Genomic DNA, 25,715 nt, shown 5'->3' on the forward strand with positions numbered 1-25,715 from the left:
CCTCTACAGTCGTAAGGTCTAGTTTCTTTGCTTCCCTTTCTATATTTGCTCTGTCCCCTGCCAATATTAGGATCTCTGATTTTTTTCCTATTAATCTTTAAACCGGATATGGTCCCGTAGGTTTCTAGCTCCCGCACCGCGGCTGAAAGGGTGGATTCGGGGTTTTCTAAGGTAATTAGCATGTCATCCGCATATGCTATAACTTTATGTTCCTGTCCAGCCATGTCAATCCCTTTAATATCTATTGATTCTCTTATTTTTATAAGAAGAGGTTCCAGGAATAGGGCGTACAGCAAAGGTGAAAGGGGGCATCCCTGTTTCGTACCTCTTGAGATTATAATCTTGTCCGTAACCTCGCCATTAATGACTATTCTGCTGGATGGTGAGTTGTAGTTTGCTTTAATGCGCGCAATATATTGTTCCCCAAATCCCATGTGCTGAAGTACTTTGAATAACAAGGACCACTCCACCCGATCGAACGCCTTCTCTGCGTCTACCGATAATAGTATCGCTGGGGTGTGGGAGATACCTATTTTCTCTACTAGATGTGCAAGCCTCCTCGTGTTATCGTGGGTTTGCCTGCCAGGGATAAATCCCGATTGATCCTTACTATTTTGATACAGGACAGTGGGCTATTGATTTACAACCATTCTGACAGAACCCTTAGTGTTTTAATTTAGGCAGGGAAACCCCTCTTAGAAATATGCAAAGTTGGGTTTTGTCTTTATTTCCCGGTCTAATAAGTCTATGGCAATAACTATACCACCTTCGCGTCTGTCTCCCCCTTCCGCACCCTTATATAATTTTGCATTGAGATCTATAAATAAACGGTAAAATCAATAAATAAGTTAAATAGGCATTTGCAGAATACTTCCTAATTCTATAGTGAATTGATTTTCTTATTGTTGCGATCAAAGAAATGAATTGAAATGATGACCCGTTTAAATTCCGGGCCCCAAAATGGTCACTTGCTCAGACTAATTGAATAAAACATTTCACCACAGTATATTCGTGCAATATTCCATTTCATGATTTCCCTAGTAACATACCTTTGGCTATGGAAGTGTAACCTATGTGAGAAACCAGAAGTTGTCTCACCTGCTAGTCCCCGGGCATCCCTCTGTCAAGTGGCCAGGGCATGGCCCATCGCCTTTGGATCCAGACCCTGGGGGTGGACCAGTGCAGGAGGATCACCAGGATGAGGGGTCTTCAGGGAATGGGGGTGAGACAGCCGATGGGGAGACGTGGTATCCCCCCCCCTTTTGGTCCTCAAACCCATCCTATTTTTCAGTTCAGTATTCTCAGAGGTCCCAACTCCTCCACCCTCTCCCCCTTTTTACACAAACACTAGGTAGAGGAAGAGGGTGACTGAAAGTAACCAGACAAACTCTCATACATAGCACTGGACATGTCCTGTTAATCTGGTCAGGCAAAGTCAAGCACTTGACTTTAAGGGCATACACCCGATACTGATTAGCTCTCCTCACATGGATAAAATGCAGAACCTAGTTAGACACTCTGAGGAAGACGGAACACAAGTACGAGCCACACTTCCGGGGAGAAGGCAATCCTACTGGAGCAGAGCGACGGACCAAGGGACGAGAGCAGTGGGTTGAAAACCCCAAGATTTTCCCACTGTAGGTCGTTGCCTCTGACAGGCCGCAAAAGACATGTGGAGAAGGCCAGATCCCACATCGGAAGGCTGCACTGTGTTTCAAGGACGCCAGTGACCCTCCCAGGTGAATGGCAGAGTTGGGGAGGCGAGGCAAAGCCTGTGGTACTAACCTTGACTCGCAAATTGAAATCTGAAAACCAAGGATGAAACGCCCAACCCTTCACCGCCAGACGACCTAGGAGCGTTTCACACCACCATCTCTAAGGCCTGACAGGAATTTAGCCTAATCCCAACAGAGGAGAAAGAGTGCTTCCTATCTGACCACAGGGGTAAGAAAGCAAAGTCTGTAGTTTCCATCCCAATATTGGACCACGTGTGGGAAATAGGGTTACACACTCTGAAGCACCCGTTCACGGAACCTGCGGTTAAAAGCACCAGGGGGGGAAAAGAAGTTTAAAGCACCAGACTTCACACCTAAATGCCTCACTTCCCAACCCACGCCTGAATCCGTGGCGTCAGCGGCAGCAAGTAGGAAAGACCATTCGCAAGCACAAGAATGCACTCTGCCGCCAAAGAACGAAGGCCGAAAATTAGATGCCTTTGGGAAAGAAGTCTTAACAATCGGGGCAACAACAATAAAAGCAGTTAACTCGCTGGCTATAATGTCACACTATGACTGTGAAATGTGGCACAGAATTGCACCATTGCTGGTGCACCTACGAGAAGACAAAAAGAAAGCGGCAACAGCAATATTACGGCGAAAGAAAAGGTTCCAAAACAAGATAAAGGGCGAGGAGTGTACTTGCAATACTTCGTAGTAAAAAAGCTAGACGGCAAATGATGGCCAATATTGGACCTACGCAGTCTCAACAAATTCAGCAAAAGACAAAAGTTCCAAATGGTAACATTACAACAATAATCCAAGCCATTCAACAACGTGAAGTCCTAGGATCCCTAGACCTACAAGATGTGTACATCCACATCCCAATCCACTCCAGACACAGGAAGTATCTAAGATTCGTAATCTGCAACACCAACTACCAGTTCTGGGTACTGCCGTTCAGACGAAAGTCATCCTCACAAACCTTTACCAAATGCCATTGCGGCAAGCCTTCGCAGAAAAGGTCACCATGTCTATCCGTACTTCGACTAGCTTGTGAGAGAGCCAAAACACTCTCCAAGGCCCAACACGCCATGTCGGAAACAGTACGGACACTGCAAAGCTTAGGATTCTCAATAAACTAAAACAAATCTCTGCCGCCATCCAAGAACTTGGTGTTTCTGGGGGCACACTTTGCCACAGAGGAGTAGAGGGTGTGTCTCTCAGTTCAGCGGATAAACATGCTTGCTGATTCCAATGTTCAAACCCACACATTATGACTCAGAGCGCTGATGCATGCGCCTACTAGGCACTATGTTGTTGTGCATTCCACTCATACCCAAATGCAGGCTTCACATGCGCCCCCCCCCCCTCCTGCAAGAGTTCATAGCTGCAAATTGTTCCCAAGTGGCAGGAACTTGGGGAGGAAAAAATGTGCATCCAGCCAGATATGTACACAAACTACAATGGGGGCAGAACAGGAACAACCTTAAAAGGGGAAACGCGTTCCAGGAACCAAGTCACTACAGAACGCTAGTCACAGATGCCTCAATGACGGGCTGGGGGGCGAACCGCGATCACTTTCACGCAAGGGGACTGGAGGGCACAAGAGGCCAAACTACACATCAACGTGCTAGAGCTGAGAGCAGTACTTTGGGCCCTCAAATCAATCCTACCAATGCTAAAGGGATGCGCTGTAAAAAGACTCAAACTACACAGGAACAATGATTGATATCCGGAATCAAAGGGGCACAAAGCCACCAACATTGTCTCTGGAAGCTCAACAAATTTGGAAATGGGCCCTCTCCAACCAGATGCTCATTTTGGGCGTTCCACCTACCAGGAGACCAAAACAACATAGCAGAAAGCCTCAGCAGGCAGTCTGCGCAATTGCACTTGTGGGAAATCAACCAACAGCAACTAAACAGTGTTCAGGCAGTGGGGTCACGCGCCCATATACCGGTTTGCCTCAGCCAGCAACAAGAAATGCCCGAGCTTTGCAATCAGAAGCCTGCAGTGAGGATCCAAAGGGGATGCCTTCTTGTTCCCATGGATGAACCAGTATGCCTATGCCTTCCCCCACGCCAGTTATACACCTTCCCACACGCCGGTTATACATCAGATGATTCAAATGATCATGAAACACCCTTGCAAAATGATTCTCATTGCACACAACTGGTCACGTACTCCAGCTGTCAGCAGATGAGCCGATTCGGCTATCCAAACAACCAGACATCATTTTGCAAGCCCACGGAAAGGTCCTACATCATGACCCGCAATCCCTGCACTTAACAACGTGGCGCCTGATTTTGAAGTATTTGGACAGGTAACAATTCCACAGGACTGTAAAAACATCCTAGATGCAAGGTATCGCTTTAAGTGGAAAAACCTCTAACTGGTTTCCAGTGCAGCCAACGCTAGACCCACTCAACGTCACCCTAGAGCCGCTTCTCCCTTACCTACTTTTGCTAGAGAAACAAGGTCCGTCACTCATCCATTAAAGTACACTTGGCGGCCATCGCCAAGTATACAAGGAAAAGAATCTCCATGTCCTTGTTCAGTGACAGACTGGTGAAGCATTTCCTAAAAAGGCTTTTTAGAGTTTTCCCTCCAACTAAGCTGACTCTGCTGGACTGGAGCCTCAATATAGTCCTCGGCGAACTAATGAAAAAGCAATTTGAGCCAATGGCCACAGCCAGCATAAAGCACGTCTCCTGAAAGGTAGCCTTCCTAGTGGCAATCCCATCAGCCCAAATGGTGTCACAACTGCAGGCATTGCCGGTCAACTAACCCTACCTGCGCTTTCACAGAGATAAGGTGCTACTTATGACCAATCCAAAATGTATTCCAAAGTTTCCCATGGAATTCCACAAAAATGCAAACCTAGCTCTGCCTGTTTTTTTTTTCTTTCCAGAGGCCTCTTCACCAGCGGAAGTGCTGTTAAACTCTTAAGATGTGAAAAGAGCCATTAAGTACTACTTGGACAGAACCAAGTCATTCAGGGCGTCCACACAACTCTTCGACCATACCAATAAGTGTAAAGCTATTGGGCACATTCCACAAGAGCCACAGCAGCATCAGCGGCTCTATGACCAGGAGTACCCCTCATTGACGTTTGCCAGGCAGCAACGTGGGGAGTGCCCCACATGTTTACCAGACAATATTGCTTGGATAAAAGGCAAGTAGCGGATGTTCAGACAGGGAGAGCAGTTCTGCAGCATCTGTTCCAGAGTCCCATTTGCCTGCCTACACCCGACTAAGGCCATACTGCTATGTAATATAGCATTTGAATCTATGAAATATCCAATGATGGAGAAGGATTAAGTTGCTTACCTGTAACACCTGTTCTCCAGCATTGGTATCGTTCATAGATTCACATGCGCCCTCGATCCGCCCCGGCTGGGTAAAGGCCCTGAGATACCAAAACAAGGTCCAGCATGACTGGTCGGAATCTGAGGAGGAGCTTACTACTGAGTTGTTAGATAAAAGCAATAGATGCACTCTCCATGCCCGTCACCTTCAAAGAGGTGCTTGAGGCCGCAGGAGCTGCAGGCCTTGAACAGCGACTTTTATGCCTTGTCCTTATACTTTTCCTGAGATTACTTCTTCCCTTGAGATGACGAGATGAGATGATTTCTGTTGGAGAAAGAACTCAGACGCGTGTGTCACTGGAAGTGCTGGAGAGGAGTTTAATACTCGATGTCCCATTGGATGGGACTAAAGCGCCCATAATGAGGGTGACTGCATACAAAATAAATGTAACTTTTCTTTTAAAAAGTAATATCCAAAAGGTAAGCAAGAATTCCCAGCTTGACGCCGGGGAATATTCACAGCATGTGAATCTATGAAAGATACCAATGCTGGAGAACAGTAGTTATAGTTAAGCAACTTACTCCTTCTTTCCACTCCTCTGCCCCAGCCAACCGATTTCCCTGGGTTCTTTAGGTTCTTTTTGAGACAGGTACAGGAAAGGTGCCCTTTTTCCTCCTATTCCTCCTATTATAAACCTGTTGGGACTGTAGCAGGAATGGGTTTAATCCTACTAATGGGCTCCTTGGACAAGTCACAAGGTTTCGAGGTGGGGAAGGGCTGTTGTCTACTGGACTATCTCTTACTTAGGAAATCTTGGATGAGAAGAGGACCCAAAACCACTTCAGAACCTCTGGAGGAGCGTCATTTCAGTCTGGCCAACTCCAGCTGTTGTTCTGTCTTTCTGTTTTCTCTATCCTGATGCATGTTAGCTTAGCCATGTTAAGCTCAAACTAATTTTCTGAGTCTAAGTTTTTCATTCTTTAACTCCTTAAAGACCTCCATTTCTGAAGTTGGCATATAAATGAGTAGACCCCTCTTCTTCCGCTGCATTTCCAATAGTGGCAGTAACTACACACCCATTGCTACTGCTGGGACCTGCCCAAGCATACTTACTGTACCACTACTTACTGGTACAGTAACATTCCTAGATTCTGATGATCTAGCAATTTGACACAACTTTTTGAAATGTTCTACTTTGAGAGCTATAAGAATGGTCATGGTAAATGTTTCCATATCTAATGAGTGTAGGCAACTGTTATATAGCCTATTAATTTCAAATCACAGCGTCCTGTGTAAATAGAACTATAGTACTGCACCAGTGAACAACACTAGGGTGCACAGGAACTTATCCTCAGCGCTGAGCACCAACTTGTACAGATAGATTTCTACAATCTGGCTTGGTGGACAGATTTGAGGAGGCCACCCTCATTTTAGTGGACAGGGAACTCTGAAAGGTGACCCAAAACCCAATCATCAATACCCAATAATAAACATACATACATTCACCATAGGGTCTCATTAAAATGACTTAATCAACATAAGAGGTAAATAAATGAATGCAGTAAAGATGGAGCCAAGTAACCAATGAAATCTCCTAACTTCAGCAGGTTCAATCCCTAAGCAGACATCCCAGGAACCCCAATACTTCTCCCCTCCCCAGCCCTCTCCAAATGTAGTCCCTGTAGGTAAGTCTAATTGTACTTGTGTTGGTGATTGTTCAAAGATATTCAACAAGGCTACTAGGTAAGGTATGTATGTTCTTATCTTTATGAAAATACTACCCAGGTATGACCACCAAAAGGCAGTGAAATGGAAGATTAAGATAAAAAGCGTCTAGTTCCCAATGTTATCCTATGGAGGACACGGGCGGGGGGGAGAGCAGTAAATACTTTGGGTTCACTTAAGGCCCATACTCTGATTTTGCCAGATGACTTTGATGGATCGCTGGAGGTTGGATTTCCCACAGTTGGTTTGGTTCCGGTGAGAGGTACCCAGGAGCTGTGGGTGCAATGATTCTTATGGTCTGGTCCAGATGCAACCCCTGGTGATGAAGAAATGCTAACTTTTCAGGACACTTCACAGGACTGGGGAAGGTGAGTTACAGTGACTGCCACTGCACAAAGATAACGGCAAGCATTATTTCAGTCCTGGTTGAAGAAGCTTCTCTAGGACAGGATCCCTTGAGGCTGGGATGCTGATATTCACAGCGAAGGCAGCGGTTACCACAAGCTAGCAACCACTGAAGTTCCTGGTGCAACTGTGGAATGGCGTCACTTCTGGTGAGTGTGAATAATCCTACTGATCCCTCACTCAAATTGTGCTGATCCCTCACGCAAATCCTGCCTACAGTCTCCTCCCAGGTGGCCAGGGGAAGGCAGGCGCTTCCTGATCCCAACCCTGGGGATGGTGTATTGCGGGAGGATCACCTGGATGTGACATAGCCCAGGGTGGTGAGAAGAGTCTGTGGGATGAGACACAGTATTTATCCTCTGACAGGAAGATTCTTACCACTGTACCAAAAGAGTTTATGGCTTATTGTCATTTTAATGTCTCTCAACCTCATATTCGATTTAAGGTAGTGAACCCAAAAGTTATAAAAACCAGGACAAACTATTCGAGGGGATTGGGTCCTCCAACGTATTCCATATCTGACAGGTAATCACCTCAGCTGTGCTGCTTGGGAAAATTTTCTGCGCCTGCGTCGATGACGTCGATACGCCGTCCTCGAGGACCTCCTCTGACGGACGACGTCACCAGATGTTGGAAGTAGGACGCACGACGCCCGTAGCCTCAGTTCCGTTTTTTCCGCAAACGTGTTCGCTTCGGAGATCTCGGCGCACCTCGACTCTTTGGAGTTTCTGTTCTTTCGGTTCTTCAAACCTGTTCGTTTGTGTAGTATTGTATGGGTTGTCTTCCTCTTCTTCCACCCCGCGTCCGGGCTTCAAGAAGTGTGGGGTCTGCGGGTCCAAGATGTCGGTGACGACTCGCACAACGCCTGCCTCTGGTGCTTCGGGGAGGCCCACGCCACGGATGATTGGGTCGACTGCCAGTCGCTTACGTCCAAGGCCTTGCGGGAACGTAAGAAGAAGCTGTCGGTCTGTAAGGTGTCCAAGCCGCGGAAGGCAAGGTCCACTGGTCTTTCGACGGACGATTCGAGGGGCGACTCTCTGCATCATAATCGTAAATCTAGGGGGGTTTCGGTCCCGGAGTGGGTCCCGCCACTCCTCTGCCTCTTCGAGGCACTCCCGGAAGTGCCATCATCAGTCGCCTTCCCCGTCCGAGGACTCCGGCTGTCGGAGGGTTTCTTATCCCTCCAAGCGTGCCTCTCCAGAGGAGTGGGCTTCCGAGAGGGGTCGGTCGTGACCATACTGGAGACACCGCTCGTATGCCTTTAGGCTCGGGTGGTCGGCACGATTCGCGGGAGAGGTCCCGCTCGGACAAGGGGAATCGTTCCAGTCATGCCCGTTCCCGGTCCTCGACGCGCTCGAGCCTGTCTGCACCTGTGAAGTCTTCGATGAATACGTCGACGCCGAGGCCGTCGATGGACTCTCGAGGTTCCGCCTCCGAGGAAGTCGTCGACGCCATCGGCGCCCAGGCTGTCGAAGGACACGCTCGGGCCTCCGCCCTCGAGGCCTGTGTCGAAGCCGTCGATACGGTCGGCGCCACACTCGACGCCATTTCATTCGACGCGACGCCTTTTGAGGCTGTGGTGTCGGAGGTACCCTGTGGCACGGGGGAACCCCCTAGAAAGGCTCTGGCCAAGGCAAAACATGTCTTTCTCCCGTATTCTTTGCCCCCTTTCCAGCCTATGGAGTATATTTCCGAGGTGTAAGAGGGTTCTGAAGATGAGTTGGTTCCGGACACGGTGCCGGATTAGATTCTTTCTGGTCATTGCCAGATCGAGGACTTGCGTCAAACTGCATGACGCCAGTGGTCTGGACACCTCTCCAGAAGTGGAGTTCTGTAGGCCTGAGCCTGGCACCCATGCCGAGTCATCGTACCGGCACCTTATGTCGAGGGTCACGGACTACTTGGGGTGGTCGGCGCCCCCAGATGATTTTGTGCAGGATCACCTGACGGATAGCCTCGACCAAGGTCCACCCACCGACCCGGTCCTGCCATTCCATATGGCGCTGCAAGGAAGGGTGGCAGTGCCTTGGACTGCTCCGGAGAGTCTCCCGGCAGTGGGCAAGGCTTTGCCGAGAAAATACCGCCCAGCCAGTAGTGACCCCTGCTATTTGACCACGCACCCCACTCCGGAGCGTTTGGTGGTGCAGGCGGCTACAGCCTCAGCAAAGCAGGTGTCGTATCCTACCATCCCTCCTGATAGGGACGACAAGCATTTTGATGGCTGGGCGAAGAAAGTGTTTTCTTCAGGGGGTATGGCTCTTCAGGTGCCCAACTCCGTATGTGCCTTGTCATGTTTCACGCACACTCTGTGGAACTGTATTTCTTTAGCGGCTGAACATATTCCCGAAGGGGACTAACGGGATGGCTTTCTTGCTATTATTCAGGATGGCAAGGATGCCATGTGTGAGTCCGTTCAGTCGGGTTTGGACATGGCAGACTGTGTCAGCCGGTCCATGGCGGCGAGCACTGTGATACGCAGGTTTGCGTGGTTGAAGTCAGGGTTTGCTCCTGATGTGCAAGCCAGGCTCCTCAACATGCTCTTTGATGGTGAACATCTTTTTGGCAGAAAGGCTGACGAGAGCCTTGAGAGGTTGCAGACCTCTAAAGCTGCAGCAAAGTCGTTGGGCGCTGCAGTCCGCCAACCTCTGCATTTTCGTCACAGGGGCCCGCAATGGAGGGGAGGTTCCTTTCGTTATTACTCATCCTTTAGTAAAGCGAAAGGAGCTGCAAGTCAAAGGGGCAACCGTAAGAGTGCCAGAGGTGGAAAACAAGGTACTCGAGGTGCCAAGGCCGCGAGTACAGTTTCCTCTTTGCCCTCAGGCAACGCCGCAGCCGCTTCTGCTCAGTCATGAGGCCCATGCTTCACCAGTTGGGGGAAGGCTGGCGCAGCATCTTGTAGAATGGCGTGCCATTACTTCAGATGTGTGGGTTCTGGAGATCATAGCCCACGGCTACTGTCTTCCTTTCCGGCAGAGGCCTCACAACAATCCACCAGGGAATCTCTTTGAAGAGTCCGGATCCGCTCCTTGCGCAGGAAATTCAATCCCTGCTGGAGAAAGGCGCCATAGAACTGGTGCCTGTAGCGGAGAGGAACAAGGGATGGTATTCCCCTTATTTTTTTATTTCAAAGAAAGATGGGGGGATTGAGACCCATCATGGACTTGCACGGTTTGAACAAACTCCTCCGGAAGGACAAGTTCAAGATGGTTACTCTTTCTCAAGTCCTCCAGGCCCTTCAACTTCAGGACTGGTTGGTGTCTCTCGACCTCAAGGACGCTTATTTTCATGTGCCGATCCATCCAAAGCACAAGAAGAACCTGAGGTTCGCAGTTGGCGACTCGCACTTTCAGTTTCGGGTCCTGCCGTTATGATTGACCTCCGCCCCGAAGGTCTTCACCAAGCTCATGGTAGTGGTGGCAGCGCATCTCGGGGAAGGGGGGATTCCCGTCTACCCCTACCTGGACGATTGGTTGATCAGGGCGCGCTCTCCTGAGCAAGTCCTGGATCATCTGTCCGTCACCTGCCACTCCCTCCACAAGCTGGGCTTCACCCTCAACTTAAAGAAGTCCCACTTGACGCCAATCCAGCGGCTCCAGTACATCGGAGCAGAGCTCGACACGTCCCTGGGGCAGTGTTTTCCTCCCCAGGTGAGGGCTCGCCACATTCAGCAGATGGTGCACAAGTTTCAACATGCCCAGAGTTTCCCAGCGTTCGAGTTCTTGAGGTTGCTCGGCCTCATGGCATCCTGCATTCTTCTGGTGCCAGAGGCAAGCTTGCAGATGAGATCTCTGCAATAGCTCTCAAGCTCCAGTGGTCACAGTCCTCCGGCAGGATGTCGGACCCCGTTCGGGTGCCGCCCTTGGTCGCCCAGGACCTTCTGTGGTGGGCCGTGGAAGGCAATCTGTTGAGGGGCGGCTCCATTTTGGCTGCCCTGGCCGGAGGTGACGATCGTGACAGACACATCCCTCACGGGATGGGGAGCTCATGCCAACGAGTTGACAGTCAGCGGTCGTTGGTCTCCGTCGGAGTCCAGACTCCATATCAATCTGTTGGAGCTGAGGGCCGTCAGGCTTGCCCTGAAGGCTTTTCTGCCGATTGTGTGAGGAAAGAATGTCCTGATTCTGACGGTCAACACAGTGGCCATGCACTACCTCAACAAAAAGGGGGGTGCAGGGCCACTTCCTCTGTGCAGGGAGTCGATGCAGCTCTGGTTCTGGGCCATCCGGCAGAAAATTTCGATCTCGGCAGTTCATCTGGCCGGAGACTAAAACGAGACGGCGGACGCACTGAGCAGGCAGAGCTCGATCTCTCACGAGTGGGAGCTGGCTCAGGAGATTCTCCTGGAGAGCTTCACCCTTTGAGGGACCCCTCAAGTGGATCTCTTCGCCTCCAGTGTCAACCGGAAGTGCAAAAGGTTCTGCTCGCGGGAATTTCTTCGAAGAGGAGCCTTAGGAGACGCGTTCGTGGTGGAGTGTTCATTCCCACTGCTGTACGCGTTTCCTCCAATCCCCGTCATCCCGCAAGTGCTGCGGAGGTTATGGAGGTTCGGTTCCCGGATGATCCTCATTGCTCCGGCATGGGCCAGGAGGACGTGGTACCCGGACCTTCTCGACTTGTCCATCTTTCCTCCACGTCGTCTTCCCTACCGAGACGATCTGCTCTCACGAGAGGGGGGTCAGGTTCTCCATCCAGAGGTCAGATCCCTCAACCTTCATGCTTGGCTTCTGAAAGGTTGAGGTATAAGGATTGGGACCTCCCTGAAGACGTGATGGAGGTGTTGCTTTTGGCCAGACGGCCGGCAACAAAGTCTCTGTGCCGATGGAGAAAGATCTGCGACTGGTGCAGGGTTCAGAATGTAGATCCTTTTTCATGTGACATTCCTGTCGTTCTGTCTTTTTTGCTTTTATATGGCCCACAAGGGCCTGCAAGTGGGTACAGTTAAAGGTTACCTGGCGGCGCTGTCTATATTTAAGCGCTCGTCTGAGGAGTGTTCTTATTTTAAAATCCCTTTAATTTCTCAGTTTCTGAAAGGGCTCACTAATGTGTTCCCTCCGTCACCTTTCCAGGTGCCCGGTTGGAATCTGAACCTTGTTCTCAAGTTTCTAATGGGTTCTCCCTTTGAGCCTTTGCACTCTTGTCCTTTGAGACTGTGAACCCTTAAAACTGTATTTTTAGTTGAGGTCACTTCCGCTCGCAGAGTGAGTGAGTTGCAGGCACTCTCAGTTAAGCCACCCTTCACTGTGTTTCATAAGGACAGGGTTGTCCTTGGAGTTCGTCCTTCCTTTCTTCCGAAGGTGGTGTCGGAATTTCATTTAGGCCAGAAGATTATTCTTCCGGCATTTTATCCTCCTCCGCATCCTGGTAAGGAAGAGGAGAGGCTCCATAGGCTGGATCCTAGGAGAGCTTTAAGCTTTTATATTTCTCGCATGTCCCGGGTCAGAGTGGACGATCAACTCTTTATTGGTTACGCTGGAAGGCGTTTGGGACAAGCTGTTACTAAGCAGACTTTGTCTCGATGGATCATCTTGGCCATTACCAAATGTTACCGCTTGGCAGGTAAGGACCCGCCGGTAGGCTTACGGGCCCCTTCTACCAAGCGTATGGCTGCCTCTACTGCCCTGCAGAGGGGTGTTCCTATTTGTAACATCTGTGATGCAGCCACCTGGATTTCGGTCCATACTTTTATACGTCACTACTCCCTCGATTGTATCCGGGGGCAGGATCTGGCCTTTGGCAAGTCGGTCCTTTACTCTGCAATTTGATTGGGCATTCTAAATTTGTATATTCTAAATTATTTTCCCACCTCCTTACATTGGTACTGCTTTGGGAGTCTATCATAGATATGAAATATGTCGGAGGACCCAATCCCCTCGAAGAACAAGTAACTCTCTTACCTGGTAACATTCTTTCGATGGGATGGTCCGACGACGTATTCCATATCGCTCCCTCCCTGCCTGCCCCGCTACAGAATTTCTTATGCGATTGCAGCTTACGTTTCCGCAAGGCTTTTTGTGGTCATACTGGCAGAAGATTGGTGCCACACGTTCTGAGGAAAAAACTACAACTGAGGCTACGGGCATCATGCGTCCTACTTATAACATCTGGTGACATCGGCAGTCGGAGGAGGTCCTCGAGGACGGCGTATCGACGTCATCGACGCAGGACGCAGATGCCGGAAAATTTCCAAAGCAGCACAGCTGTGGTGATTACTTGTCATAGATATGGAATACGTCGGCCGACCATCCCATCGAAAGAACGTTACCAGGTAAGAGAGTAACTTGTTCTTCGAGGGGATTGTGTCCTCCTGAAGAGGTTGAAATGTCTTGTCAAAGCAGACTAACATTTTAAACGTACTGAGCAGTAGTAATAATACTTGGCCAAAGGTGGCTATTTCTCATGGTACCAACTGTAGAAGTGTGGTTGTTAAAAATAGGAGCAGCAGCCCAGATAAAGCATCCTGCCAAATATACCAAATGTAAAGTTGTAACTGAAGAAGTCCTAAAGATTTGTGTATTGTTGACTATGGGGAATATTGCACCTTCTTTTGAACTTTGACCATTTATCCGCAGTAAGAGACAATCTATCATAACCAGAATTACCATTGGTGCTATTTCTTTTTCGGAAGTTGGAAAGGGATCTTTTCAAGCAGGAACAAAGATTTGTTACCAGTGGATTATTGTTTGATTAACTTTTTCTTTGACTTTTCTTATCGATCTTACTCAGGACAGGAGACGGCCATTCAGACATTGTATTATTAGTGTTTATTATATTGTGAATCTGTTCAATTCTCTTTGTAGATTTGTTGTTTAGTGTGAGGGCCAGTTTTCCCAGGCTTGATACTGGTCCCTTAGAGAATGCTCCCTTAGCCTTTAGACTAGGTTGGGAATGTCTCTGCAGAGGAGGGCAAGCAAGGTATTTTCTTTATATAATTTCTTGAATAAAATGGCATATTTTAAGAAATCTAGAAGCAGTTGTCCGCCTCGCATTACTGACCCCTCACACAAGGTAGTCCACCAGAGAGCTGGTCAGTCCACCGTGAGGTCCAGGAACAATTCCAAAGGCTCAGGATAGCTTGATCAATGAGAAGGCGTCGAGACAAGTTGGTCCCACTGGTTATTCCAAGGGCCTTGGCACCGATCAGGTAGTCCAGTAGGGCTTCACCAGGTCAGACGCAGGCATGCCTTCAGGAATCTTCTTGGGATCTACGTCAGCTGTTCGTCTACAAGGGATTCTTGGCTCCAGCGCTGATCTGAAGAAATTGCTGCCAGAGTCCTCTTCTTAGCCAAAATCCAGCCTGGAAGCAAGTCCAAGCCCACCCATGGTAAGGATCTGCACCATTCAAAAAGCTAGTAGTTGTCCAAACAGCCAGTAGTTGTCCAATCAGGGACAACTATTGATTTCTCTCATGCCAAACACATAGACTGTCAGGCCCTTCAGATGGGGAAACCCAACACAAAATCAGCCCTAGCCCGTGAAAGCAGCAGCCTTCACAGTCAAGTGCATGACTTTATATGGGAATCCTGACCTGGAAAGGCAGGAAGAATGCCAAAACACAATGTGCAAAAAGAACAAATTTAAATCTCATGGCTCAGCCATTTTAGGGAACTAGCCACGTTTAGTAAACATGCGTGGTAAACCAGAATGTGCACACTTGAAAGAATGAAAACATGGTAAAAACGGATCTGCTGCCACCAGCTTGTCCATAGGGGCATATAAAAGTAATCAAAAATCTATACCAAAAGTATCCCAATTCTAGGGATGATGCAAAAGTATTCCCATTGCACTGCAAGGTGCTGTGTGCAAGTTTCAACAAAAAAAGGCAAAAGTACTGATAGTCTGAATGACTAACAACAAATGAGCAAAAGTTAGGCGAAGTGAAACTGAAGTCTTACTTCCCCTCAAAGGTCAACAAGATAAAAAAATCAAAACGATTGGGAGTCAATAGGAATTATGGATGGGAAGTTGCCAAAAGAGAAATCTTTTTTTAAAACAATAGCCGCTACCTGTTTTTATAGCTTCTGCTCATGAAACCTTTCATTTTAAATTCTATTTATTTTAAAAGACAACAAAATAGACTGCATACATGGCCCTCAGCGGGCTGTGCCGTTGCAATAATATAGTATTAGTGCATTACACATTTCACACATTGTCTGATTCAGTGGCAGATTGTGAAGATGGGCTTACCCATCTTGTAATAAGGTAGTGTTTTATATGGACCCCATATATCTCTTTGGCCTCGCACTGGCATGTACGTTGAGCCTGTAGATCACCTCCATTACATAACAGTATGTTATATCTTGCATCCACAAGTTTCTCATAGACGTGGCAACATGTTATAGCCACATGCCTTTTGGCAAGGACTTACCACAAGGCGTCTCGCGTGCCATGGTTTATTCCCTCGTATAACCCAGTAATGCCCTCAGCGCGAGTCGGCTCCATTCGTTCCCAAATTGTATCCCCAGTATTTGAAAAACAGCAGCCCGAAATACCTTGATGCCCAGGCATTGACGTGCCATGTGTAAGAAGGTGGCATCTTGTACACCCACCCTGCCTATCAGGAAGAAACCGTGAAGAGACGCTGGTGAGTAATAGGTTTCATGTAAATACTTGAAGTGGATTCATTTGTATCGACTATTAAGGGCAACATGTTCTGTCCGTTTACAACAATATTGCCAGACTATGTCCGGTATCGGATTGCGCAATGTCTCCTCCCACCTCGCCTCTGACCATCTCATTCCACTTTCTAAAATGTTGGCAAATAGAGCAGAGACTAGTTTCCCCACCCCTTCCTCTATAATGGTGAAGTGGAACTGAAAATAGACTAGGATATCTAATGTAGAAGAGCTCCCCACCCCCCGTTCCCCTAAACTCCTCCAATGTAATGAACCATCTGTGAGGGAACAAATCCTGGAAACGACTTGGTTCCAGTTTCTACATACATTTTATGTAGGCTCTCTCTCCAGTGATTTGAACCGCTGGTATATGTATAATAGGAAGAAGTGGGGAGTATAAAGAGACATTCCCCAACCTCTGCCAAGCTTCACATGTACAGTGCACCATATTGCTCATCCCAGCTGTACAAGGAGGTTTGTGAGTACCACCACTGTCAGAAGCCACGGCGCTGCCAGAGCTCTTGCAACCTGAACATGTTACCTATCGAACGGGGGTATACCAATAGGGTAGGTAGTGTGCTTGGGCAGCTAGCTAATAGGACTCGGTCAGGGAATGGCAGTCCCTACATTCAATCGTGCAATTAGCTTGTCCCAGCTCACTCGTGGTAGTTTGCCCTCCCAAATGGATGTAGTGATAAGAGCTCTAAGTTCATTAAATGGGGAATGCAGTGCCACTGGGGCAACGTTCACGAAGACATATAAAGCCTTGCTAGTAGCACCATTTTGACAAGTGAGATCCTGCCATAAAAGAAGAGTCGGAACCTCATCCACCGGTTCACACATCCCTCACTTGCCCCAATACCCTACCGTAGTCCTCCTTCCAAAGGGCATCAGAAGCTCAGGCAAGTTGAATTCCTAGATATCTTGTGCTGGTCATGTGCCACTGAAACCCCAGCCCATCAGAGAAGGCCACCACTCATTCACGGAGGAAACAAAACCAATTTCTTGGTGTTGATCTTAAGGCCTGATACGTTAACAAACTATTGTATTGCTGTCATAAGTGGCCTCAAATTCTCCTCCGGATCAGTTATATACAAAACCATGTTGTCTGCATGTAATATAACCAGCTTATGTGTATGTAGCCGCACCCCTTTGTGAATGTGCTTCTCCCTAACCTATTCCGCCAATGGTTTGATATGAAACTTTATTTCAATCCTTAATTATTTATATAGTTCTTACTGTCACAGGTTTCCAACTTTGAATGTTTGCTATTAAAAGACGATACAATTACCACTCAGTGGTAATTATTAAAGCCACCTCCAGAGAGGATCAAATATCTGTTAAGAGACACATGTTTTAAACAAGCAGTTTTGCCAAGCTAAGAGTTTCGAGTCATAAAGGACACCGGTTTGCTACATTCAGTTTGCTGCATATCTCTTCTTGCCCGAATGAAATATTTTATATTATAGATTAATGTACTAATGATATGTACAATATATATATTTCTTTTCTCTTCCGCTCAGGTTTGGGATTTAGCTGACACAGAGGGAAAAGGCTACCTCAACAAACAGGTATGGTTCAGTGTATATTTAGGGAGTTGGAATCATTAAATTTTACAGTGTACATATCCAAAACTGTGCTCTAAGCAAATGCTTGTGATTAAACATTTAAAACCGTATTACATGTGCAATGTGTATTCTTTTATTCCACTGTTCAATACCTACTTTAATGAAGAAACCATGTTTATTTATTTTATTTCTAATGCGCTCCAGACCCGTGGGTAGATGGGCGCCACAGGTCGGATAATGCGAGGCTTCACAAAGTTACAAATTATACAAGATACAGTACTATTATACAAATTATACAAGATGCAGTACTATTATACAAATTATACAAGATACAGTGATAATATACAAGTTATACAAGACAGGAGTCGTAGAAGTCAGTGAATTGCATAAAAAAGGTGCAGGTAACATGTCAAATTCAAGAGAAGAAAAGGGACCAGTGTCAGATGTCGTACCTAAGGAATATAGTGGGTAGGTGACTAGTGGTCGTTAGAGATAAAGTGTTGGATGACATTCCTTCTAAAAAGTGGGTAAGGTTGATCTGCTCTCAAATTGTTTGGTAGTAGATTCCAAGTTTTGGCAGCCTTCACAGGGAAGCTATTGCCACCAATCGTGGTTAGTTTAAATCTAGGTACTACTAGGCAGTTCATTTTGGGTAGCTCTGGATGGTCTGATAGAGGTTTTTTTGTGTATTTTGTTCATGAGTTAGCTAGGAGCGGCATTGTTGAGAGCTTTGTGTCAAAGAAATTATTTTTAATTGTATTTTGTTGTTTGTGGATAGCCAGTTGTGTTGGCGTCTGATGGCGGAAATGTGTGCTCTTTTATTTATGCCTAGCGCTGCTCGCAATGCGTTGTTTTGGAGCGTTTGTAGTTTCAGGATCGTTGATTTATTAGCACCACTGTAAAGGGCATTGCAGTAGTCAATCCTGGAGAGAATAAGTGCTCTGGCCAGGATCATGCAGCTATTGTTAGAAAGGAAAGGCTTACCTGCTCTTATCAGTTTGCAGGTATAGGCTGTGGTGGAGGCCAGGGATTTAAGCTGTTTATCAAATGATAGTGTGGAATCCAGGTAGAAACCAAGAGTTTTTACTTCCTTAGAGACCCTAATAGTATTTCCATCAATATTGAAGGCGGAGAATTCCTGGCCTAGTTTTTTTATGTTTGTGTGATCCCAAAATTATCAACTCTGTCTTGTCGTCGTTCAAGCACAAGCCATGGGTGGCCATCCATGCTTGAACGACTAGCTATACCCTGTTCACCAACTCCAAGTCTTTCCCATGATCCCCAGAAAGTGGGAGGTGAATCTGTGTATCATCTGCATAGTTTGTGTAGGTGATACCTAGAAGGTCCAAATTGTCGAACAAGGGTTTGGTGAAGATATGGTATAGGGTTGGCGAGACACAGGAGCCTTGGGGAACGCCACACAATATGGGAGTGGGGTCAGCTGCGGCCGATGGGGAAAATGCTCTTTATTCTTTCGCTAAGGAAAGATTCTAACCACTTAATGGCCTCAGGAGAGAAGTGGGCGGCAGAGTCCAGGTGCATGCAAAGGACCCATGCTTTTTTGTTTCCAAGTAAAGATCCAAACTGACATACCAGTGGTCAACATCAGTTGTCTTTAAAATGTATGTTCATATATCACATCCAATGTGATAAGTTTGATTCATTGATCCATTAGTTTTGCTAGTGTGGTTATTCTTGGTCTAGATCTTCCTGATTGACCAGCATGTGCAGCAGGTGCTCTGTTGGGGAAATGTACAGTTAGTATTTCTGTCCCCCTCCTCTTGGGGAAAATAAATTGAAAACATCACCAGCAGAAGTGGAGACCTTGGATTGTTGTGCTGTTAATCAATATGGTGTCCTTCCCTATGTCTTAAGTTCTTTCCAAATGATAAATCCAGGCGCAGGCAGTTTTGTTTGTTTTGGTTTCTTTATGGCCTATTCTCTGCAGCTTATGACAGCTAGACAAGAGCACCAAATTCAGATATAGGGGAAAGTCGGGAAACTTGGCCACGCTGCAGGAGTGACCAAGCTATTGTGCCCATGAAAACACACATTTCTCCCAGATCTTTCACAAAACAGTATGCTCTGTTGTTTTGAAGGTCACAAAACCAGCCCATACCAAATAACATTTATTGATTAAATGGCACAATCTGGCATTGTGCACAGCTTCACAGAGCCTTGCCACCTTGTGCTCATGAGCCTTGCTCACCAGCCACGCGGGGGTATGAAGGAACAGTCCATTCGGCTGCCTATTCATGAACTATCTTTGTGGTAAACTGCCTTGTTATAATTAACTGGTCCACGTAGCGGTCATGCGAATGACAAACCTGCTACCTCACATATAACAAAGTTATGTGCAAGCAAAAATTACTCCAACATGTGAACTTTAGAGTTCTGCGTTGTTTAGTGTATCTCCTAGTGAAAAAGGTGGTGATCACAGTAACCTTTAAGAATCTTTGTTTTGTAGTGTCAACATTATGAGAGGTGGCCTTTCATCTGAATTTTCATTGATGTCGGGGAAGAGCTTCCATTCCCTTTACATGCGTTCCAATCTTAGATTACATTCTTCTGTCTTCATAGGTGACAGGATTTATTTCAACATGCCTGTTAAGATGTATTTCGAAAATCAACCCTGGGGGTGGATTTCGAGAGGCCAACCTATTATGGTGAACAGGAAGGACTCAGACACTGAAGTCTAGCCAAACCCAATCAAGGTAGGTTGTAGAGCAATAAGGCTTAGACTTGAGAGGGGTATCTGAGGGGTCTAGGGCTACAATGAGTCCACACCAAGCACTACAATAATTTCAGTTGGACAGGTAAGCACACAAATATACAATGGTTTCTTAAGCCTTTACAATATACATTACACAATGAAACCTTTAGGAAAATATTGTCACACAGGAACTACAGAAGACATGCATACATTCACTCTTGTGAAAAGATGGAAAAGCATGAGTCTTCATAAAACACAGTAGGAACATTTTAGAGCAAGACTACAAACATTTCCTATCACTTAATATGTCCAACTCTGAGGTGAATTGAGGCCTAGTGCCCTAATGTCATCAGTTTCAGAATGTGCTTTTCAGGTAGGTTTATCATATGATTGGATGTTGCCTGTGGTTGCGATTTGGAGTTCTACGAAGTTAAGGAAAGTTCAGGTAAGTATCTTGCTTAATCCCACTACATCAAGGTATGCCCAGGAGAGGATCCTTGACTAGACCCACACTAATCTGAGTCAGGATAGGCAGAGATGGGGGATAGGTCTTTACACCCATGCAACCCTATGGAGGATGGGGCAGAAAGGAACATGTTTGTTAAATTTCCACCCCTTAATGCAATGTTTCCAAAAAACACTGCTGAGGTTCCAGATTCTGTTGCGGGTATGCTCTTCTGTGCTTGGTCTGGTTGAGGGAGGGCCGAGGGTTTGCGGGTGCAGAGGTCTATTTTGGAGACAGGTTTTAGTTTAGAGCGGTCGCAGTGCTTGAATCTTGGTTCCAGGCACTTTCCAGGTGAACACCCTTGTGAAGAAATGAAGAAGACTTCTGTTCAGCAGGCAACCACAGGACCCCTCCAGGGAGCTCAGAAGATTGATTGCAACTGCAGCTGGTCTCAAACTATTTTCTATGGGCAAACAGAGGTGGGCTCTTCACGGCTTCCATTGAGAATGGAAGGGTGAAAATGCAGGAGAAGGCAACGATCTGTGTATCCTCCAAGCTCCAAGCATGCACTCGGAAGGGTGATGGCTGCAACAAGGGAGCATAGGAGAGAGCCGATCAGGCCACTGGTTGGTCCAAGGATACTTCAGAAGGCAGATCCTCAAGCAGGTATTGAAACTGTTTCTTATTGAGGGTAGCGAGATGTGCGGGGCTTCTCCGAGACTTCACTGAAGTTGATGCCGGTCAGCTGCAAAGGTCGATCACACGTCTTTGTCAGGGTCTTGGCTTGATCTGTAAATGTTTGCAGGAGGATTACTTTTACCCAAGATTTGGACAACACTTTTCTTTTTAAAAACATTTGTTATTATGGCTGATCCTTTTAACACAATCAGATCTTATACAAATCTGAACATATAACCATGAAAATACAAATGAGATCCAAAAATATAATCACGTGAAAACAACCATAAATATCATAGAAATCAAGGTTCTGTGATAAAGTTAAAACACTCATGCAACATTAACCACATTCCCATTCCCTAATACATTCCAGGCTTTCCATTTTCCAACCACATATGATAAATTGTAAAATTCAAAATCTTACAATTCCCTCACTACATTAAACTCTAGATTTGATCACTGTGATAATTTTCCATATTGCATCTTGGATTGCGGTGACCCTTTTTATGAATCTCCCTCAATTACACATTTGGTCAAAAGATGCCTGGGAGTTTCAATCTCCTAGCTGCAAAGCCTACACAATCTTGGGAATGAGATATATTTTGCCATGCTCCGATAATAGAAAAAGATGGCAGTAACTCCAATCTTGGGGACATTATAAAACGTCTTGCTTTCACATGATAATGGTTTATAAAGATAATTGCAGGGAGACTCAACAGGAAAGGCCTATTTCACATAGTCTCCATATTTCTTAAACTTTCCAAGATAGGTCACCTTAGAATTTCTACCCCAAATCTTAACCTTTTTTTAATTTGCATTTCCATTGTCACGTGCGTTTCATCTCCGTAGCAGAATCCTATTTCATCAAAGAATGAAAATACATTTCTCCATTCTTGAAGTACACCATTATTACACCCCTTGCATAGCATATTTCTAAAGATAGAGAATATGCAGTCATGTTAATCAATTTTATTCATCATACGAACATAGGAAATCCCCATCACCACACTCTTCTGCGTAGATGGGGATAGCAATTCTAATTCACAGTTTAAACCTTCAACAGGAGTATTATTGTGCAAGCCCAAAGCTCTTCTCCATATTTTCCCTTCAATTTATTTTTAACCAGACTGTTTCTCTCACAGTGAATAATTCCAAACCATACGTCAGACAAGATTAGACCAGATCTATATAATTTGATTAATGCTTGTAAGGAATACCCAATTTTGGCTCTAACAAAATTTAACATTGTCATAAACCTTTTCAATATTTAAATGTATGTATCCCTTCCAAAGTGTTACATTCATAGTATCGGTACACATATTCCTAAATATATATAGGAATGCACAATATCAATCCTGCTCTTGTGCAATGACCAGGTAAAATTACTGGTTCTTTTCTTTCTAGGTCCTATCACCATAATATTAGTTTTCGATGATTGATAATGAGATTATTAGTTCTTGAATATTATCCATGCTACGTTGCAGTCCAATTGCAGTTTTATCAATCAATAATGTATTATCGGCATATGCGAGCCATGCAAGATTTTAATTACGAATCTTCGGTGGAAAGTTTCTACAGTTACAAATCGGATACATACAAATTATACATGGTTCTGTTAGTGAACAACCCTGTTTTAATCCCACATTCGTCTCAATTACATCACTCAATGTCCCCTCTTGATTCAAGCATATATGAGCAACAGTGTCTGCATAAAATTCCTGAATGAAATAAAGTATTATTGGATTTAGCTTCCATGCCTGTAGCTTTGACCACAATAATTGTCGATCAAAAGCTCCTTTAAAATCAATGAAACGGATAAAAAAAGAGCCATCCCTTTTCAGATTCTCACGTATTGGGTACATTAATGTCCATGCGTTATGTGAAGTTCTCATACCTTGCCGAAAACACGATTGTTTGGAAATAATGTTTTTTTATTCCATATATTCACCTCCTTTAAGAGCAGTTGTGCAAATATTTTGGAACAGGTGTCAGACATAGCCAATGAGTCTGTAATGAGGGTTGTCTCGCGCACCCTTCTTATATACAGGGATCGGTACAGTAGCCTTCCAACTAGTCTGCATGAAACCTGTACTTCGAAGGGATTGTGTCCTCCGATGTATTCCATATCTTTGATATACGTTTCCAGCTTGCTGGCCTCGGAAATGTTTTCTCTGTAGAGGGCGCTGCGCGTCGACGTCCGCCGAGTCGATGTCCCTAGACGGCCACCGTATCAGCGCCGACGTCACCATGCCCATAAATAGACACGCGCTGCGTCCGTTGCTCAGTTCTGTTTTTCTGCGCTTTATGGGGCCTCGGAACGTCGTTGCTCAGTTCAGTCAGTTTATCTAAATCTAATTCGACGAATATTCCTTATTGTTCACGATGGCTTCTTCATCAGAACCGACGACGCCGCGATCCGGCTTCAAGAAATGTCGAGACTGCGGTAAGAAAAATGTCAATAACGGATCCACACGGGGTCTGTTTATGGTGCTTGGGGTCCGAGCACCATTGTTCGGAGTGTGAGGACTGTATGTCCATGACGGCGAAAGCCCTGAAGGAGCGCAAGGGGAAGCTCGAGAGAGGTAAGTCGGCCAAAACCTCCTTGAAGATTTCGTCGGCCGAGTCGAGGCATTCGTCTACTCGCCGTCAAACACTCCCATTCTAGATCTCGAAGCAGCTCCCACCATTCGTCGATATCTAGACACTCAAAAAAGAGACATCGAAGGTCCCATTCCTCGTCGTCTTCGGTGTCCCCAGAAAGAGTTTCCTGTCCCACCAAACACAGTTCTCAAACCGAGTGGGAGGAATTCAGAAAGAAAATGTTAAGCGTCTTCGAGAACACGGCCTCGACCCCCTCGAAGACAGCTGAGGGTGATACCCTGGGTGAAAAATCAAAACGCTGCGAGTCGCAGCACCCGGCGAAACATTCCACCCGAGAGCGCCATGAGCCATCGGGTAAGAAGGCACCGTCTTCGACGCCGTCGTCGAGGGTTCCTTCGACGCCGTCCTCGAAGATTCCCTCGACGCACGGGTCGGCGCCATCAACGCCGTTGTCGAAGGGTTCCTCGACGCATCCATCGATCGATCGACTCGACGCCGATGAGAGGACCAAGGCTCCACAGCCAACGGTGTTTTCAAGGGCCTCCGGCACGACGCCGAGACCGTCGTCGATGCCCTCGAGTAGGATCCTGATCCTCTCGAATTCTTCGAGGCCCCTTCCAGTTTTTTCGATGCCATTTTCGGCGCCTTCGAGGCCGGTTACATCGGCGTCGACGACTTCGACATTTTCTCGTCCAATAACGAACGAGTTTGGCTCCTTCAGCCGTAGAGATGGGCTTTACTCCATTTCATGGTCTTTCTTCAATTTATGAAGAAAGAGTAGACTCTGACCAAGAAACTTTTGGTTTACAGAGATCCTCACTGCCTGCTGCAGAGGATTTCACCGCTGAAGAAAGGAGGCTGAAGGAACTACAGGACTCACTTCATGAGGCCAGTGGACTTGACACTTCGCCAGAAGTGGAATTTGTAAAGCCAGACCCAGGAGAACATGCAGAAACACCATATAGAACCCTGATGGCAAGAATAATTGAGTTTATGGGTTGGTCTGCGCCTTCACCCGTTTTCCAACAGGATGATCTAACGGATATATTGGACAAAGGCCCACAGGAGGACCCGGTGGTCCCCTTCCATTCAGCCCTACAAAGAAAAATTGCTTCCAATTGGGAGACTCCCGAAGTCATCCCAGCAGTCAATAAAAGACTGTCGACAAAGTATAGGGTAGCGGCTGCTGACCCTGAATACCTGTCAAAACACCCGACCCCAGAGAGCCTGGTGGTTCAAGCGGCAACTTCATCCAGTAGTAGGACTGCTTAGCCTACTGTCCCACAGGACAGGGATGACAAGAGGTACGACTCTATGGCAAAGAAAGTCTTCTCTACCTGTAGTATGGCGTTGAAGTCCATCAACGCCACCTGTACGCTCGCCAGGTTCAGTCACACATTATGGGAGTGTGCTTCATCAGCGGCTGACTGCATACCCGATGGAGAGGAGAAGGAAGCCTTCCTTAACATCATTCAAGATGGCAAAGGTGCCATGTGCTAGTCGCTTCAAACTGGCATCGATTCCGCTGACAGTATCAGCAGGGCCATGGCGGCTAGTACAACAATCCGCAGGCATGCGTGGTTGCGAAAGTCTGGCTTTGCTCCAGATGTACAGGCCAGACTTTTGAATATGCCCTTTGACTGCTCTTCGTTATTCTGAAAAAAGGCTGATGACAGTCTGGAAAAGTTAGACTTCTAAAGCAGCAGCAAAATCCTTAGGAGCTGCTATCCGCCAAATTCCTTTTCACACCTCAGGATCCTCTGGGAGAGGAAAGACCTTTAGCTATTATTCCGCATTTAGAAAAGGCAGAGGACAGCTGGCTCAAAGAGGCCAAAGAAGATCCACCCGAGGTGGACGGATCAAAGGTACTAAAACTGCAGCAGCAGCAGGTGCCTCTTTACCCTCGGCATCTGCATCAGCCGCACCCAAACCACTCTGAGG

General features: G+C 46.6%; 1 protein-coding gene across 2 annotated transcripts in view; it reads left to right on the forward strand.

Annotated features, from left to right (window-relative positions):
* EPS15 (epidermal growth factor receptor pathway substrate 15) overlaps positions 1-25,715 on the forward strand; it is a 1,698,287-nt gene that overhangs the window by 244,520 nt on the left and 1,428,052 nt on the right. For both annotated transcript variants that reach the window (XM_069642214.1, XM_069642213.1), the window contains exon 4: positions 17,293-17,340. In XM_069642214.1, the coding sequence (XP_069498315.1) occupies positions 17,293-17,340 (48 nt within the window). The remainder of the gene's footprint in view (positions 1-17,292; positions 17,341-25,715) is intronic.

This window comes from Ambystoma mexicanum, chromosome 1q (assembly GCF_040938575.1).
Source record: "Ambystoma mexicanum isolate Mex_15411 chromosome 1q, UKY_AmexF1_1, whole genome shotgun sequence".
NCBI classification, from domain to species: Eukaryota; Metazoa; Chordata; class Amphibia; order Caudata; family Ambystomatidae; genus Ambystoma; species Ambystoma mexicanum.